Source organism: Oncorhynchus nerka, linkage group LG27 (assembly GCF_034236695.1).
Source record: "Oncorhynchus nerka isolate Pitt River linkage group LG27, Oner_Uvic_2.0, whole genome shotgun sequence".
Lineage (NCBI taxonomy): Eukaryota > Metazoa > Chordata > Actinopteri > Salmoniformes > Salmonidae > Oncorhynchus > Oncorhynchus nerka.
In genome coordinates, this window is record NC_088422.1 from 96,503,098 (window position 1) to 96,523,808 (window position 20,711).

General features: G+C 38.2%; 1 protein-coding gene across 2 annotated transcripts in view; it reads right to left on the reverse strand.

Annotated features, from left to right (window-relative positions):
* Window positions 1-2,378: 2,378 nt before the first annotated feature.
* trpm5 (transient receptor potential cation channel, subfamily M, member 5) overlaps window positions 2,379-20,711 on the reverse strand; it is a 94,526-nt gene continuing 76,193 nt past the window's right edge. For both annotated transcript variants that reach the window (XM_065012385.1, XM_065012384.1), the window contains exons 21-26: window positions 12,577-12,745; window positions 11,279-11,457; window positions 8,026-8,158; window positions 7,781-7,853; window positions 7,530-7,620; window positions 2,379-2,678 (exon numbers count right to left, since the gene is read on the reverse strand). In XM_065012385.1, coding sequence (XP_064868457.1) covers window positions 2,521-2,678; window positions 7,530-7,620; window positions 7,781-7,853; window positions 8,026-8,158; window positions 11,279-11,457; window positions 12,577-12,745 — 803 coding nt within the window. In that variant the 3' untranslated portion in view covers window positions 2,379-2,520. The remainder of the gene's footprint in view (window positions 2,679-7,529; window positions 7,621-7,780; window positions 7,854-8,025; window positions 8,159-11,278; window positions 11,458-12,576; window positions 12,746-20,711) is intronic.

A 20,711-nucleotide genomic window follows, 5' to 3' on the forward strand; every position in this document is an offset into this window, starting at 1 on the left:
GGACACTTGCGTGATGTATGGTTGTCTCTACCTTCTTGTCTGTGCCCAATAATGTTTGTATCATGATTTGTGCTGCTACCATGTTGTGATGCTGCCATGTTGTGTTGCTACCATGTTGTCAATTTGTGTTGCTACCATGCTGTGTTGCTACCATGCTGTGTTGTCATATTGTGTTGCTACCATGCTGTGTTGTCATATTGTGTTGCTACTGTGCTGTGTTGCTACCATGCTGTGTTGTCATATTGTGTTGCTACTGTGCTGTGTTATGTGTTGCTGCCGTGCTGTTGTTGTCTTATGTAGTGTTGTCTCTCTTGTCATGATGTTTGTTTTGTTCTATATTTAGTATTTTTAATCACAGCACCCGTCACCACAGGAGGCCTTTTGGTAGGCCGTCATTGTAAATAAGAATTTGTTCTTAACTGACTTGCCTAGTTAAATAAATAAATCTAGCAAACGAGATTCGTACTGAGTTGCAATGCACTAACCAAATAAATGTGTATTTGTCACATGCTTTGTAAACAACAGATGTAGACTAAGAGTGAAATGCTTCCTGACTGGTCCTTTACCAACACCGCAGAGTTAAAGATAAAGGATTAAATAGAAATAGCAACATGAGGAATAAATACACGGTGAATAACGAATAACAATAATGAGAAAACAATAACATGGCTATATACAGGAAGTAGAAACTAATATGGCTGTATACAGGAAGTAGAAACTAACATGGCTATATACAGGAAGTAGAAACTAACATGACTATATACAGGAAGTAGAAACTAACATGGCTATATACAGGAAGTAGAAACTAACATGACTATATATAGGAAGTAGAAACTAACATGACTATATACAGGAAGTAGAAACTAACATGGCTATATACAGGAAGTAGAAACTAACATGGCTATATACAGGAAGTAGAAACTAACATGGCTATATACAGGAAGTAGAAACTAACATGGCTATATACAGGAAGTAGAAACTAACATGGCTATATACAGGAAGTAGAAACTAACATGGCTATATACAGGAAGTAGAAACTAACATGGCTATATACAGGAAGTAGAAACTAACATGGCTATATACAGGGATTAGAAACTAACATGGCTATATACAGGAAGTAGAAACTAACATGGCTTATGGCAGCTGGGAAAGTGGCTCATACAGGAAGTAGAAACTAACATGGCTATATACAGGAAGTAGAAACTAACATGGCTATATACAGGAAGTAGAAACTAACATGGCTATATACAGGAAGTAGAAACTAACATGGCTATATACAGGGATTAGAAACTAACATGGCTATATACAGGAAGTAGAAACTAACATGGCTATATACAGGAAGTAGAAACTAACATGGCTATATACAGGAAGTAGAAACTAACATGGCTATATACAGGAAGTAGAAACTAACATGGCTATATACAGGGAGTAGAAACTAACATGGCTATATACAGGGATTAGAAAGTAACATGGTTATATACAGGAAGTAGAAACTAACATGGCTATATACAGGGAGTAGAAAGTAACATGGCTATATACAGGAAGTAGAAACTAACATGGCTATATACAGGGATTAGAAACTAACATGGCTATATACAGGGATTAGAAACTAACATGGCTATATACAGGAAGTAGAAACTAACATGGCTATATACAGGGATTAGAAACTAACATGGCTATATACAGGAAGTAGAAACTAACATGGCTATATACAGGGATTAGAAACTAACATGGCTATATACAGGGATTAGAAACTAACATGGCTATATACAGGAAGTAGAAACTAACATGGCTATATACAGGGATTAGAAACTAACATGGCTATATACAGGGATTAGAAACTAACATGGCTATATACAGGAAGTAGAAACTAACATGGCTATATACAGGAAGTAGAAACTAACATGGCTATATACAGGGAGTAGAAACTAACATGGCTATATACGGTTGCCAGGTGCACGGTGTTTCCTCCGACACATTGGTACGGATGGCGCTGTGTTAAGAAGCAGTGCGGCTTGGTTGGGTTGTGTATCGGAGGACTCATGACTTTCAACCTTTGTCTCTCCCGAGCCCGTACGGGAGTTGTAGCGATGAGACAAGATAGTAGCTACTACAACAATTGGATGCCACGAAATTGGGGAGAAAAAGGGGTCCATTTTTTTCTTTTAAACGTTAAAAAAAAGAACAATTAGTGGGGGGAAAATATATGGTTTTTCTAGAGAAGAAAAAGGGTCTTAACAATAAATCAAAATCAAATTAAATGGTATTTGTCACTTGTAAATTATTATTGGTACTGAGATATTTGTTAATGTATTTGGTGGTGGCACTCTTGAGTAGAAACATGGGTACATCACAAATCACAGTCAGACACATTTGGATCAAGGCTGTTCATTTTAATAAGGCACTTGGGATTCAGATTCAGTCATGTCTCAACTAGAAAACTAAAAACATTTAGAAAATTAGTGCTTCGATTTCCAGGCTGGGATTCACATTCCAAAAACACTACTTTTGATGTGGATGTTATTGGTCGATATAAGGAAACCTCTTGTTGGCTCCGTATCCTGAGGGGCCTAGTTTAGCCTCTCTCCTCTCTGGCTCGACCTCCTTGTCTGACACATTCTGAGGGGGATCTCTGGAAGCGCCGGCCTTCACAGCTGTGACACCAGTAGCCTTGACAGCTATAAGAAAGATTGACATTTAGACTATGCTGCTTTAAACAGACAGTTCCTCTCTGTACAACCCACCCAGAACACACACCCACTTTGTCAACAATGCTTCATACCTGCAAATCACGTATAACCACTAGGTTAACAACAGCAACAAATCACAAGTTCACACCTTCTATACTATGAATTGACTTTATCACCAGTCATTTTAACCACTAGCATCTACGGTATATTGTTGTAAAAAACCTTTAGTATGATCATGATCATCACTAGTATCATCACTACATCACTAGTATCATCACTACATCACTAGTATCATCCCTACATCACCACTAGCATCTACGGTATATTGTTGTAAAAAACCTTTAGTATGATCATCACTACCATCATCACTAGTATCATCCCTACATCACCACTAGCATCACTAGTATCATCCCTACATCACCACTATCACCACGAGTATCACCACTAGCATCATCACTAGTATCATCACTACCATCATCACTAGTAGCATCCCTACATCACCACTATCATCACTAGTATCATCACTACCATCACCACTAACATCATCACTAGTATCATCCCTACATCATCACTAGCATCATCATTACATCACCACTAGCATCTACGGTATATTGTTGTAAAAAACCTTTAGTATGATCATCACTACCATCATCACTAGTATCATCACTACATCACCACTAGTATCATCACTACATCACCACTATCACCACGAGTATCACCACTAGCATCATCACTAGTATCATCACTAGCATCATCACTAGTAGCATCCCTACATCACCACTATCATCACTAGTATCATCCCTACATCACCACTAGTATCATCCCTACATCACCACTATCATCACTAGTATCATCCCTACATCACCACTAGTATCATCCCTACATCATCACTACATCACCACTAGCATCTACGGTATATTGTTGTAAAAAACCTTTAGTATGATCATGATCATCACTACCATCATCACTAGTATCATCACTACATCACCACTATCACCACTAGTAGCATCACTACATCACCACTATCACCACGAGTATCACCACTAGTATCATCACTACATCACCACTAGTAGCATCACTACATCACCATTATCACCACGAGTATCACCACTAGTATCATCACTACATCACCACTATCACCACGAGTATCATCACTAGTATCATCCCTACATCACCACTAGTATCATCACTACATCACCACTATCACCACGAGTATCATCACTAGTATCATCCCTACATCACCACTAGTAGCATCCCTACATCACCACTATCATCACTAGTATCATCCCTACATCACCACTAGTAGCATCCCTACATCACCACTATCATCACTAGTATCATCCCTACATCACCACTAGTAGCATCCCTACATCACCACTAGTATCATCCCTACATCACCACTAGTAGCATCCCTACATCACCACTAGTATCATCCCTACATCACCACTAGTAGCATCCCTACATCACCACTATCATCACTAGTATCATCCCTACATCACCACTATCACCACGAGTATCATCCCTACATCACCACTAGTAGCATCCCTACATCACTATCATCACTAGTATCATCCCTACATCACCACTATCACCACGAGTATCATCCCTACATCACCACTAGTAGCATCCCTACATCACCACTATCATCACTAGTATCATCCCTACATCACCACTAGTAGCATCCCTACATCACCACTATCATCACTAGTAGCATCCCTACATCACCACTATCATCACTAGCATCATCCCTACATCACCACTAGCATCATCCCTACATCACCACTAGTATCATCCCTACATCACCACTAGTATCATCCCTACATCACCACCATTACCACAAGTATCATCACTAGTATCATCCCTACATCACCACTAGTATCATCCCTACATCACCACTATCATCACTAGTAGCATCCCTACATCACCACTATCATCACTAGTAGCATCCCTACATCACCACTATCATCACTAGCATCATCCCTACATCACCACTAGTATCATCCCTACATCACCACTAGTATCATCCCTACATCACCACCATTACCACAAGTATCATCACTAGTATCATCCCTACATCACCACTAGTATCATCCCTACATCACCACTATCATCACTAGTAGCATCCCTACATCACCACTATCATCACTAGCATCATCCCTACATCACCACTAGCATCATCCCTACATCACCACTAGTATCATCCCTACATCACCACTAGTATCATCCCTACATCACCACCATTACCACAAGTATCATCACTAGTATCATCCCTACATCACCACTAGTATCATCCCTACATCACCACTATCATCACTAGTAGCATCCCTACATCACCACTATCATCACTAGTAGCATCCCTACATCACCACTATCATCACTAGCATCATCCCTACATCACCACTAGTATCATCCCTACATCACCACTAGTATCATCCCTACATCACCACCATTACCACAAGTATCATCACTAGTATCATCCCTACATCACCACTAGTATCATCCCTACATCACCACTAGTATCATCCCTACATCACCACTAGTATCATCCCTACATCACCACTATCACCACGAGTATCATCACTAGTAGCATCCCTACATCACCACAAGTATCATCACTAGCATCATCACTAGTATCATTACTAGCATCATCACTAGTATCATCACTAGTATCATTACTAGCATCATCACTAGTATCAAAACTATCATCATCACTAGTGTCACCACTATCATCATCACTAGAATCATTACTAGTAGCATCTCTAGCATCATCACTAGTATCATCATCACTAGCATCATCCCTAGTACCATCATTAGCACCATCACTAGTATCATCATCATTAGCATTTTACTAGTATCATCACTATTATCATTACTAGTATCCTCACTAGCATCATCACAAGTATCATCCCTAGCATCATTACTAGTATCCTCACTAGCCTCCTCACTAGTATCATCACTAGTGTCATGACGTTGGCCTGGGGGTTAGGTTTATGACAGTCATAAATACCTCTTCCCCCCTTTTTCCTCTCTCTAACCTACTGAGGTTGCATTTAAAAAAAACTTGGTTAACATAGAGATTCTGGGAACGTCAGAATGTGGGGGGAAATGAACTATATTCTGGTAATCCAGATTCTGGTTCCGAACAATTGAACATATGCGGGGGTACTTAATGAATATGATGTCAGTTCGGTTATCATCTGAGACATTCTCATCAATGATAAGATGACATAAACTCTACAGTGGAAAGTCTACACATTATTGTTCAATTTAAATGTTTGAATATGAAATTATTTATGATGGGAGGAAATGTGATTTTAGCTTCTAAAATGTGAGATTTGGGTTTTCATAAGATAGGGCTGCTCAATCAGTGGCCCTCCCCTGTGAAGGGACAAGGGCTATAAAACTTTTCAAACACACCCTCCTCTCCCTTCCTATATAAAGCCTTGACGACAACATAACTTCCTGTTTCAATGAGGTAGGATGACGATCCTATGTCAGAATGGTTCAGATAAAACTACAGAACGAAGCCAACATCAGCATGAGCTTTGGTTGAGAATGGTATGAACTTTGAACTCTTATTCACAACAGAAGTGATACCTCCTAGCCGTTGAGTTAGCGACCGCAGCTGCAAACGCAGGTTAGGAAGGAACAGACAGAGTATCCCATCTACCACACAACGACGTTACTACAACTTATCCAAGTGACCACCAGAGACATTCTTCAAAGGACAGAGGACTCGGTTTGGCAACAAGGTCTTCCATCTACCACCAACCTACTGAAGCGCAGCTCAGAGTAAATATTTATTGCATTTTCCTTTTCCAAATGGGCGGTAATTTAGAATGCATAAGATGCTATGCTATCATAAATACAGTTTCGCCTTTGTTCCTGTCTTCCCGCTCTTTCACTCAACCCAGCCCCTTTTCCTTTGTGTTACAAGCTGTCATATCTGTTCCGACCCGCTAGGGACGTTTTCCTTTATGACGTAAATAATTATCCAGTTATAATTCATTCTTTATATATGTAGTTCTGTGTGATTGGTTAGGTATTTAGTAAATAAATAATTAAACCCAATTTTGTATTGCTGATTCAAATTGTTAGCCAGGGTTCTTGCAGATAACCAAGAATTTACAACTTTCAGATTATGAGACTGAAGTAAGATGACGATTGATATTGACTGCTATTGATGAAAAATATTACTAGATCTTTAAGAGTTTATTCGGAAGATAACAGCTCTATAAATATTATTTTGTGGTACCCGATTCTCTAGTTAATTACATTTACATGATTAGCTCAATCAGGTGATATTAATTACGGATAAATTATTTTATAGAATAGCATGTTTTAGCAATTAATCCGGCATAGCCAAAGACACGACACTAGCATCATCAATAGCATCAACAATAGGATCATCACTATCATGATCATAATCACTAGCATCATCACTAGCATCATCACTAGCATCATCACTAGCATAATCACTAGTATCATCACTAGTATCATCACTAGCATAATCACTAGCATCATCACTAGTATCATCTCTAGTATCATTAGAAGTGTCATCACTAGTATTATCATGATCATCATCACTAGCATTATCCCTAGTATTCTCACTCGCATCATCACTAGCATCCTCACTAGCATCCTCACTAGCATCATCACTAGCATCATCACTAGTATCATCACTACTATCATCATGATCATCATCACTTCAGTAGTATCATCATCATTAGTATCCTCACTAGCATCATCACTAGCATCATCATTATCATCATCACTAGTATCATCATGATCATCATCACTAGTATCATCACTAGCATCATCATTAGCATCATCACTCACATGGAACTCTGGGGGCCTCTCTCTCACACTTGAGTGTACTCTGGGAAAAGCACTCAGCGATCCAGGACAGCACCTCCCCACAGTACTTCACCTGGGGGTGGGACAGACAGAGGCAAACCTTTTACACACCTTTGATAATACACACACATGTACCATCACTAGTGTTGTCCGGCCGAGTTTCCACTTTTGGGACTACTCTATTGGTTCCATTATGCCAGGAATAATAAATCAATGTCTCCCTATTTTTGTACCTGAGCTTCCATGGATGACATTCGCTTCTCTTGCTCCTTGAATCCTCCAACGATCTTCAATAAGCTCTGAACCCTTTTGTCACAAAGAAAAACATTTGAAAAATACAATGAATATCAAAGACACAATTGAAGGATACAGACTGTGTCTTAAAGGTAGTTCATAAGAATTACAAATATACAGCACACACAACGTGGTGGAAATGGATCAATACCATTTACAAAACAAAGCATTGTCAAAGAGTTACTTGGAAGAGGTGCTCTTCAGTCTCTCCTCACTACTCTCCAGATGCTGCCGTTCCAGTTTGGCCAGATAGTTCTCCTTCTGTACTGTCTCCCAGGTCATCAACCTCTGGTCCAGACCTGCAGGCAGCTCCCTCTCTGAACACACAATACCAACACCACTCTGTAAGCATTTATATACTATCATCAATACCACTCTGTAAGTATCTATACTGTATACTAGCACCTACACCACTCTGTTAGTATCTATGTACTAACACCAACACCACTCTGTTAGTATCTTTGTACTAGCACCAACACCACTCTGTTAGTATCTTTGTACTAGCACCAACACCACTCTGTAAGCATTTATATACTATCATCAATACCACTCTGTAAGTATCTATACTGTATACTAGCACCTACACCACTCTGTTAGTATCTTTGTACTAGCACCAACACCACTCTGTTAGTATCTTTGTACTAGCACCAACACCACTCTGTAAGCATTTATATACTATCATCAATACCACTCTGTAAGTATCTATACTGTATACTAGCACCTACACCACTCTGTTAGTATCTTTGTACTAGCACCAACACCACTCTGTTAGTATCTATGTACTATCACCAACACCACTCTGTAAGCATGTATATACTATCACCTACACCACTCTGTTAGTATCTATGTACTAGGACCAACACCACTCTGTTAGTATCTATGCACTATCACCAACACCACTCTGTTAGTATCTACGTACTAGCCTCAACACCACTCTCTTAGTATCTATGTACTAGCACCAACACCACTCTGTTAGTATCTATGTACTAGCCCCAACACCACTCTGTTAGTATCTATGTACTAGCACCAACACCACTCTGTTAGTATCTATATACTGTACTAGTACCAACACCACTCTGTACATATCTATATACTAGCACCAACACCACTCTGTTAGTATCTATGTACTAGGACCAACACCACTCTGTTAGTATCTATGCACTATCACCAACACCACTCTGTTAGTATCTACGTACTAGCCTCAACACCACTCTCTTAGTATCTATGTACTAGCATCAACACCACTCTGTTAGTATCTATGTACTAGCCCCAACACCACTCTGTTAGTATCTATGTACTAGCACCAACACCACTCTGTTAGTATCTATATACTGTACTAGTACCAACACCACTCTGTACATATCTATATACTAGCACCAACACCACTCTGTTAGTATCTGTATACTAGCACCAACACCACTCTGTTAGTATCTATGTACTAGGACCAACACCACTCTGTTAGTATCTATGCACTATCACCAACACCACTCTGTTAGTATCTACGTACTAGCCTCAACACCACTCTGTTAGTATCTATGTACTAGCCCCAACACCACTCTGTTAGTATCTATGTACTAGCACCAACACCACTCTGTTAGTATCTATATACTGTACTAGTACCAACACCACTCTGTACATATCTATATACTAGCACCAACACCACTCTGTTAGTATCTGTATACTAGCACCAACACCACTCTGTTAGTATCTATGTACTAGGACCAACACCACTCTGTTAGTATCTATGCACTATCACCAACACCACTCTGTTAGTATCTACGTACTAGCCTCAACACCACTCTCTTAGTATCTATGTACTAGCACCAACACCACTCTGTTAATATCTATGTACTAGCCCCAACACCACTCTGTTAGTATCTATGTACTAGCACCAACACCACTCTGTTAGTATCTATATACTGTACTAGTACCAACACCACTCTGTACATATCTATATACTAGCACCAACACCACTCTGTTAGTATCTATATACTAGCACCAACACCACTCTGTTAGTATCTATATACTAGCACCAACACCACTCTGTTAGTATCTATATACTAGCGCCAACACCACTCTGTTAGTATCTGTATACTAGCACCAACACCACTCTGTACATATCTATATACTAGCACCAACACCACTCTGTTAGTATCTATATACTAGCACCAACACCACTCTGTTAGTATCTATATACTAGCACCAACACCACTCTGTTAGTATCTGTATACTAGCACCAACACCACTCTGTTAGTATCTATATACTAGCACCAACACCACTCTGTTAGTATCTGTAAACTAGCACCAACACCACTCTGTTAGTATCTGTATACTAGCACCAAAACCCCTCTGTTAGTATCTATGTACTAGCACCAACACCACTGTGTTAGTATCTATGTACTAGCACCAACACCACTCTGTTAGTATCTATGTACTAGCACCAACACCACTCTGTTAGTATATATATACTAGCACCAACACCACTCTATTAGTATCTATATACTAGCACCAACACCACTCTGTTAGTATCTATATACTAGCACCAACACCACTCTGTTAGTATCTATGTACTATCACCAACACCACTCTGTTAGTATCTATATACTAGCACCAACACCACTCTGTTAGTATCTATGTACTAGCACTAACACCACTCTGTTAGTATATATATACTAGCACCAACACCACTCTGTTAGTATCTATATACTAGCACCAACACCACTCTGTTAGTATCTATGTCCTAGCACCAACACCACTCTGTTAGTATCTATGTACTATCACCAACACCACTCTGTTAGTATCTATATACTAGCACCAACACCACTCTGTTAGTATCTATGTACTATCACCAACACCACTCTGTTAGTATCTATATACTATCACCAACACCACTCTGTTAGTATCTATGTACTATCACCAACACCACTCTGTTAGTATCTATGTACTAGTACCAACACCACTCTGTTAGTATCTATGTACTATCACCAACACCACTCTGTTAGTATCTATGTACTAGTACCAACACCACTCTGTTAGTATCTATGTACTATCACCAACACCACTCTGTTAGTATCTATATACTAGCACCAACACCACGGTGTAAGGACCTATACTGTCCATGTGTGTTATGTTTCATATTAAACTGAATTGCATTGTGTATGTTCACACTACGATGTGCAGTAGGGCTGCTGCAACCGACAACATATACAAACACATGTACTGTGTATGAATGTGTGAATGCCTGTGTGTAATTATGTACCTACATAACTATACATGTACTGTGTATGAATGTGTGAATGCCTGTGTGTAATTATGTACCTACATAACTATACATGTACTGTGTATGAATGTGTGAATGCCTGTGTGTAATTATGTACCTACATAACTATACATGTCCGTATGTATGCGATGTAAAATAGGTATGTTTCTGGCCTTACCTAGTTGCTCCAGTTTGGGCTCAGGACTCTTGACCAGGCTGAGGAGGAGCTGGGAACAGTGGCTGATGATGATGAAGGGCGGGGCCAAGGCGGGCCGGCTGTGGTACTCCACGATCAGGTTGTACCTCTGGAACTTCCAGAAGATGTCTGTGTTGCCCTGCACCACCTGGAATGTGTAGCTGTAGGCACGCAGGTGGAGGAAAGATCACAGGGAGAAAACACTGCATGAGTGTTAGGAGAATGATGTTCTCCAGATACATCACCCAATGTAATTATATCACTCAGTCTGTAAACCAGAATGTGTAAGATCCTGGTCGAATGAAACAGACGGAGGCCCAGCTAAATGGTCAAAAAGGTTTATTCACGGGACGTTCTGAAGTCAAGAATACAAATCAATTCATTTTATACTGACTTCTCACGCCCACACATACACACAGCCATACACACACACTGTGCTCCGCACACACTGTCTGTCTCACTACCCAGCCGACAGAGATCGTGACCTTGTCCTTGAGACGTACTCCCCGTTCTCTCCCAAATCTCTAGTCAGGTCGGCACCAGGCTCAGACAGTCTGTGTTTAGAATACCATAAAGGCATATTGTTTTACCCTAATCCTGACTAGGACTACACATTTATTGATTATGATTTCATACATTCTAATCAATTCCATACAATTATATGTTTCAGGGCGGAATATTCTAATCTTTCAATTAACAGACAATTCTCACCTATCAATGAGATACATGTGAGTAGGTATTGATCTTTTTTCTGTAGTAATACAAAAGGTAGAGACAGTTGAATTGTGTATGTCTGTGAAATATACCACCTTAATCATTATTATTATTAATAATAATCCTATCAGATGGTTGTGTGAGACAGTCACAGTTCAGGCCAGACTCTTCCTGTCAACCATTAAAAGCTCTGCATTGTTTGCTGTTTGGGGTTTTAGGCTGGGTTTCTGTACAGCACTTTGAGATATCAGCTGATGTACGAAGGGCTATATAAATACATTTGATTTGATTTGTTCTTGCAGCACATGATCATTGAATTGGGCCCTGAATTGGGACATGTTTTTGGAGTCTCCCTCGTCAGAGTAAACTATTCTTTCCTGGGTGATGACTGTGGGCTGAGTAACACGTGTGTGTGTTAAGTCAGACCTTGTACATATTTGCCATTTAGCAGATGTTTTCATTTTACATACGGGTGGTTTCCCGAGAATTTAACCCACTATCCTGTAGTCGTCAAGCCCCATGTTCTACCAACTGAGCTGCAGAGTAGCGTGTGCGTTGAGTCTGACCTGAACATGGCGATGAGGAGGTTGAGCAGCAGAACGTTGGTAACCAGTAAGAAGATGACCAGCAGTAGGATGACCAGCCAGTTGGCGTAGATGTTGGGACAAGGTGGCAGAGTTCCCATGATGATCTCCTCTATCACCGTGGTGCAGTTGGTCTCGGGCATCCGTGCCACTGGGAAGAATACATTAGATAGTTCTTCACTATCGGTTGTTCACAGATATTTGCCTTTAAGAACAAGAAAATGCACTGCGTAACACAGACGCAGGTCGCCCGCTGAGGTCGCCCGCTGAGGTCGCTCGCAGGTCGCCCGCTGAGGTCGCTCACTGAGGTCGCCCGCTGAGCAGTGCCCCAGCAGTGTGGTCAAGCATGCTGAAATACTGTGTTTACACCAATGCTCTTATATTCACTAACAATTCAAGATATGTAGTGAATGACAACAAGATGTACCACTGAACAAAACTGAACAACATGAAAACTACATGTAAACTGACTACATGTAAACTAAGTGTAAACTACATGTAAACTGACTACATGTAAACTAAGTGTAAACTACATGTAAACTGACTACATGTGAACTACATGTAAACTGACTACATGTGAACTACATGTAAACTGACTACATGTGAACTACATGTAAACTGACTACATGTAAACTGACTACATGTGAACTACATGTAAACTGACTACATGTGAACTACATGTAAACGGAACTAGATGGAAACTACATGTGCACCAGTGGAGGCTGCTGAGGGGAGGATGGATCATGATAATGGCTGGAATGGAGAATATGGATCCATATAAACCATGTGTTTGATGGATTTGATACCATTCCACTCCGTTCCAGACATGACCACGAGCTCCTCCTCCCTAATTAAGGTGCTACCAACCTCCTGTGATGTACATGTAAACTGACCTACATGTAAACTACATGTAAACTGAACAACATGTGAACTACATGTAAACTGACCTACATGTGAACTACATGTAAACTGACCTACATGTGAACTACATGTGAACTGACCAACATGTGAACTACATGTAAACTGACCTACATGTAAACTACATGTAAACTGACCTACATGTAAACTACATGTGAACTGAACAACATGTGAACTACATGTAAACTGAACAACATGTGAACTACATGTAAACTACATGTGAACTACATGTAAACTGAACAACATGTGAACTACATGTAAACTACATGTAAACTGACCTACATGTAAACTACATGTAAACTGAACAAGAAGTGAACTACATGTAAACTGAAGAACATGTAAACTACATGTAAACTGACCTACATGTGAACTACATGTGAACTACATGTGAACTGACCTACATGTGAACTGACCTACATGTGAACTACATGTGAACTACATGTGAACTACATGTAAACTGAACTACATGTAAACTGAACTACATGTAAACTGACCTACATGTGAACTACATGTGAACTGACCAACATGTGAACTGACCAACATGTGAACTACATGTGAACTGACCAACATGTAAACTACATGTAAACTGACCTACATGTGAACTGACCTACATGTGAACTACATGTGAACTGACCTACATGTGAACTGACCTACATGTGAACTACATGTGAACTACATGTAAACTGAACAACATGTAAACTACATGTAAACTGAACAACATGTGAACTACATGTAAACTGAACAACATGAAAAATACATGTAAACTGAACAACATGTGAACTACATGTAAACTGAACAACATGTGAACTACATGTAAACTGAACAACATGTGACTACATGTAAACTGACCTACATGTAAACTACATGTAAACTGACCTACATGTAAACTACATGTAAACTGAACAACATGTAAACTACATGTAAACTGAACAACATGTGAACTACATGTAAACTGACCTACATGTAAACTACATGTAAACTGAACAACATGTGAACTACATGTAAACTACATGTGAACTACATGTAAACTGAACAACATGTGAACTACATGTAAACTACATGTGAACTACATGTAAACTGAACAACATGTGAACTACATGTAAACTGAACAACATGTGAACTACATGTAAACTGACCTACATGTAAACTACATGTAAACTGAACAACATGTAAACTACATGTAAACTGAACAACATGTGAACTACATGTAAACTGACCTACATGTAAACTACATGTAAACTGAACAACATGTGAACTACATGTGACCTGACCTACATGTGAACTGACCTACATGTGAACTACATGTGAACTACATGTGAACTACATGTAAACTGAACAACATGTGAACTACATGTGAACTGACCTACATGTGAACTACATGTGAACTACATGTAAACTACATGTAAACTGAACAACATGTGAACTACATGTAAACTGACCTACATGTAAACTACATGTAAACTGAACAACATGTGAACTACATGTAAACTGAACAACATGTGAACTACATGTAAACTACATGTGAACTACATGTAAACTGACCTACATGTAAACTGAACAACATGTGAACTACATGTAAACTGAACAACATGTGAACTACATGTAAACTGAACAACATGTGAACTACATGTAAACTGAACAACATGTAAACTACATGTAAACTGAACAACATGTAAACTACATGTAAACTGACCTACATGTGAACTACATGTGAACTACATGTGAACTGACCTACATGTGAACTGACCTACATGTGAACTACATGTGAACTACATGTGAACTACATGTAAACTGAACAACATGTAAACTACATGTAAACTGACCTACATGTGAACTACATGTGAACTACATGTGAACTGACCTACATGTGAACTGACCTACATGTAAACTACATGTAAACTGACCTACATGTGAACTGACCTACATGTGAACTGACCAACATGTGAACTACATGTGAACTGACCAACATGTAAACTACATGTAAACTGACCTACATGTAAACTACATGTAAACTGACCTACATGTGAACTACATGTGAACTGACCTACATGTGAACTACATGTAAACTACATGTGAACTACATGTAAACTGAACAACATGTGACCTACATGTAAACTACATGTAAACTGACCTACATGTGAACTGACCTACATGTGAACTGACCAACATGTGAACTACATGTGAACTGACCAACATGTAAACTACATGTAAACTGAACAACATGTGAACTACATGTAAACTGAACAACATGTGAACTACATGTAAACTGAACAACATGTGAACTACATGTAAACTGACCTACATGTAAACTACATGTAAACTGAACAACATGTAAACTACATGTAAACTGAACAACATGTGAACTACATGTAAACTGACCTACATGTAAACTACATGTAAACTGAACAACATGTGAACTACATGTAAACTGAACAACATGTGAACTACATGTAAACTACATGTGAACTACATGTAAACTGAACAACATGTGAACTACATGTAAACTACATGTGAACTACATGTAAACTGACCTACATGTAAACTGAACAACATGTGAACTACATGTGAACTGACCTACATGTGAACTGACCTACATGTGAACTACATGTGAACTACATGTGAACTACATGTGAACTACATGTAAACTGAACAACATGTGAACTACATGTGAACTGACCTACATGTGAACTACATGTAAACTGAACAACATGTGAACTACATGTAAACTACATGTGAACTACATGTAAACTGAACAACATGTGAACTACATGTAAACTACATGTGAACTACATGTAAACTGAACAACATGTGAACTACATGTAAACTGAACAACATGTGAACTACATGTAAACTGACCTACATGTAAACTAGATGTAAACTGAACAACATGTAAACTACATGTAAACTGAACAACATGTGAACTACATGTAAACTGAACTACATGTAAACTACATGTAAACTGAACAACATGTGAACTACATGTGAACTACATGTGAACTGACCATGTGAACATGTGAACTACATGTGAACTACATGTGAACTACATGTAAACTGAACAACATGTGAACTACATGTGAACTGAACAACATGTGAACTACATGTAAACTACATGTAACTACATGTAAACTGAACAACATGTAAAACATGTGAACTACATGTAAACTGAACAACATGTGAACTACATGTAAACTGACTACATGTGAACTACATGTAAACTGAACTACATGTACAACTGAACAACATGTGAACTACATGTAAACTGAACAACATGTGAACTACATGTAAACTACATGTGAACTACATGTAAACTGAACTGACCTACATGTAAACTGACCTACATGTGAACTGACCTACATGTGAACTGACCAACATGTGAACTACATGTAAAAACTGAACTACATGTAAAACTACATGTAAACTGACCTACATGTAAACTACATGTAAACTGAACAACATGTAAACTGACCTACATGTGAACTACATGTAAACTGACCTACATGTGAACTACATGTAAAACATGTGAACTACATGTAAACTGAACAACATGTGAACTACATGTAAACTGACTACATGTAAACTGACCTACATGTGAACTGAACTACATGTAAACTGACCAACATGTGAACTACATGTGAACTGACCTACATGTGAACTACATGTAAAACTACATGTGAACTACATGTAAACTGAACAACATGTGACCTACATGTAAACTACATGTAAACTGACCTACATGTGAACTGACCTACATGTGAACTGACCAACATGTGAACTACATGTGAACTGACCTACATGTGAACTGACATGTGAACTACATGTGAACTACATGTAAACTACATGTGAACTACATGTAAACTGAACATGTGAACATGTGACTACATGTAAACTACATGTAAACTGACCTACATGTGAACTGACCTACATGTAAACTGAACAACATGTGAACTACATGTAAACTGAACAACATGTGAACTACATGTAAACTGAACAACATGTGAACTACATGTAAACTGACCTACATGTAAACTACATGTAAACTGAACAACATGTAAACTACATGTAAACTGACATGTGAACTACATGTGAAACATGTGAACTGACCTACATGTGAACTGACCTACATGTAAACTACATGTAAACTGACCTACATGTGAACTACATGTGAACTACATGTGAACTACATGTGAACTGACCTACATGTGAACTGACCTACATGTGAACTACATGTGAACTGACCAACATGTGAAACTACATGTAAACTACATGTAAACTGAACTACATGTGAACTGACCTACATGTGAACTACATGTGAACTACATGTGAACTACATGTGAACTGACCTACATGTGAACTGACCTACATGTGAACTACATGTGAACTGACCTACATGTAAACTGACCTACATGTAAACTACATGTAAACTGACCTACATGTGAACTGTGAACTGACCTACATGTGAACTGACCAACATGTGAACTACATGTGAACTGACCAACATGTAAACTACATGTAAACTACATGTAAACTACATGTAAACTACATGTAAACTGAACCTACATGTGAACTACATGTGAACTGACCTACATGTGAAACTGTGAACTACATGTGAAACTACATGTGAAACTGAACTACATGTAAACTACATGTGAACTACATGTAAACTGAACAACATGTGAACTACATGTAAACTGAACAACATGTAAACTACATGTAAACTGAACAACATGTGAACTACATGTAAACTGAACAACATGTGAACTACATGTAAACTGAACAACATGTGAACTACATGTAAACAACATGTGAACTACATGTAAAACTACATGTAAACTGAACAACATGTGAACTACATGTAAACTGAACAACATGTGAACTACATGTAAACTGACCTACATGTAAACTACATGTAAACTGAACAACATGTGAACTACATGTAAACTGAACAACATGTGAACTACATGTAAAACATGTGAACTACATGTAAACTGAACAACATGTGAACTACATGTAAACTACATGTGAACTACATGTAAACTGACTACATGTAAACTGAACAACATGTGAACTACATGTGAACTGACCTACATGTGAACTACATGTGAAACTGAACAACATGTGAACTACATGTAAACTGAACAACATGTGAACTACATGTGAACTGAAACTGAACAACATGTGAACTACATGTAAACTGAACTACATGTAAACTACATGTAAACTACATGTGAACAACATGTGTGAACTACATGTGAAAACTACATGTGAACTACATGTAAACTGAACTACATGTGAACATGACATGTGAACTACATGTAAACTGACCTACATGTAAACTGAACAACATGTGAACTACATGTAAACTGAACAACATGTGAACTACATGTAAAACTACATGTAAACTACATGTAAACTGAACAACATGTGAACTACATGTAAACTGAACAACATGTGAACTACATGTAAACTACATGTAAACTGAACTACATGTAAACTGAACAACTACATGTAAACTACATGTAAACTACATGTAAACTGACAACATGTGAACTACATGTAAACTGAACAACATGTGAACTACATGTGAACTGAACTACATGTAAACTGAACAACATGTGAACTACATGTGAAAACATGTGAACTACATGTAAACTGAACTACATGTAAACTGAACTACATGTGAACTACATGTAAACTGAACTACATGTAAACTACATGTAAACTGAACAACATGTAAACTACATGTAAACTGAACAACATGTGAACTACATGTAAACTGAACTACATGTGAACTACATGTGAAACTGAACTACATGTGAACTACATGTAAACTGAACAACATGTGAACTACATGTAAACTGAACTACATGTGAACTACATGTAAACTGAACAACATGTGAATGTGAACTACATGTAAACTGAACTACATGTAAACTACATGTAAACTGAACAACATGTGAACTACATGTAAACTGAACAACATGTGAACTACATGTAAAACATGTGAACTACATGTAAACTACATGTAAACTGACCTACATGTAAACTACATGTAAACTGAACAACATGTAAACTACATGTAAACTGAACAACATGTGAACTACATGTAAACTGACCTACATGTAAACTACATGTAAACACAACATGTGAACTACATGTAAACTGACCTACATGTGAAACATGTAAACAACATGTGAACTACATGTAAACTGAACAAACTGAACTACATGTAAAACATGTGAAACTGACCTACATGTAAAACATGTGAACTACATGTGAAACTACATGTAAACTGAACTACATGTGAACTACATGTAAACTGAACAACATGTGAACTACATGTAAACTGTAAACAACATGTGAACTACATGTAAACTGAACATGTGAACTACATGTAAACTGAACTACATGTAAAACTGTAAACAACATGTGAACTACATGTAAACTGAACATGTGAACATGTGAAACTACATGTAAACTACATGTGAACTACATGTAAACTGACCAACATGTGAACTACATGTAAAACTGAACTACATGTGAACTGACTACATGTAAACTGAACAACATGTGAACTACATGTAAACTGAACAACATGTGAACTACATGTAAACTGACCTACATGTAAACTACATGTAAACTGACCTACATGTGAACTACATGTGAACTACATGTAAACTGAACATGTGAACTGACCTACATGTGAACTACATGTGAACTGACATGTGAACTGTAAACTACATGTAAACTACATGTAAACTGACCTACATGTAAACTGACCTACATGTGAACTGAACAACATGTGAACTACATGTGAAACTGACCAACATGTAAACTACATGTGAACTACATGAACTACAAAACTACATGTAAACTGACATGTGAACTACATGTGAACTACATGTAAACTGAACATGTGAACTGACCTACATGTAAACTGAACTACATGTGAAACATGTGAACTACATGTAAACTGAACTACATGTAAACTGAACAACATGTGAACTACATGTAAACTGAACAACATGTGAACTACATGTAAACTGAACAACATGTAAACTACATGTAACTACATGTAAACTGAACAACATGTGAACTACATGTAAACTGAACTGTACAAACTGACCTACATGTGAACTACATGTGAACAACATGTGAACTACATGTAAACTGAACAACATGTAAACTACATGTAAACTGAA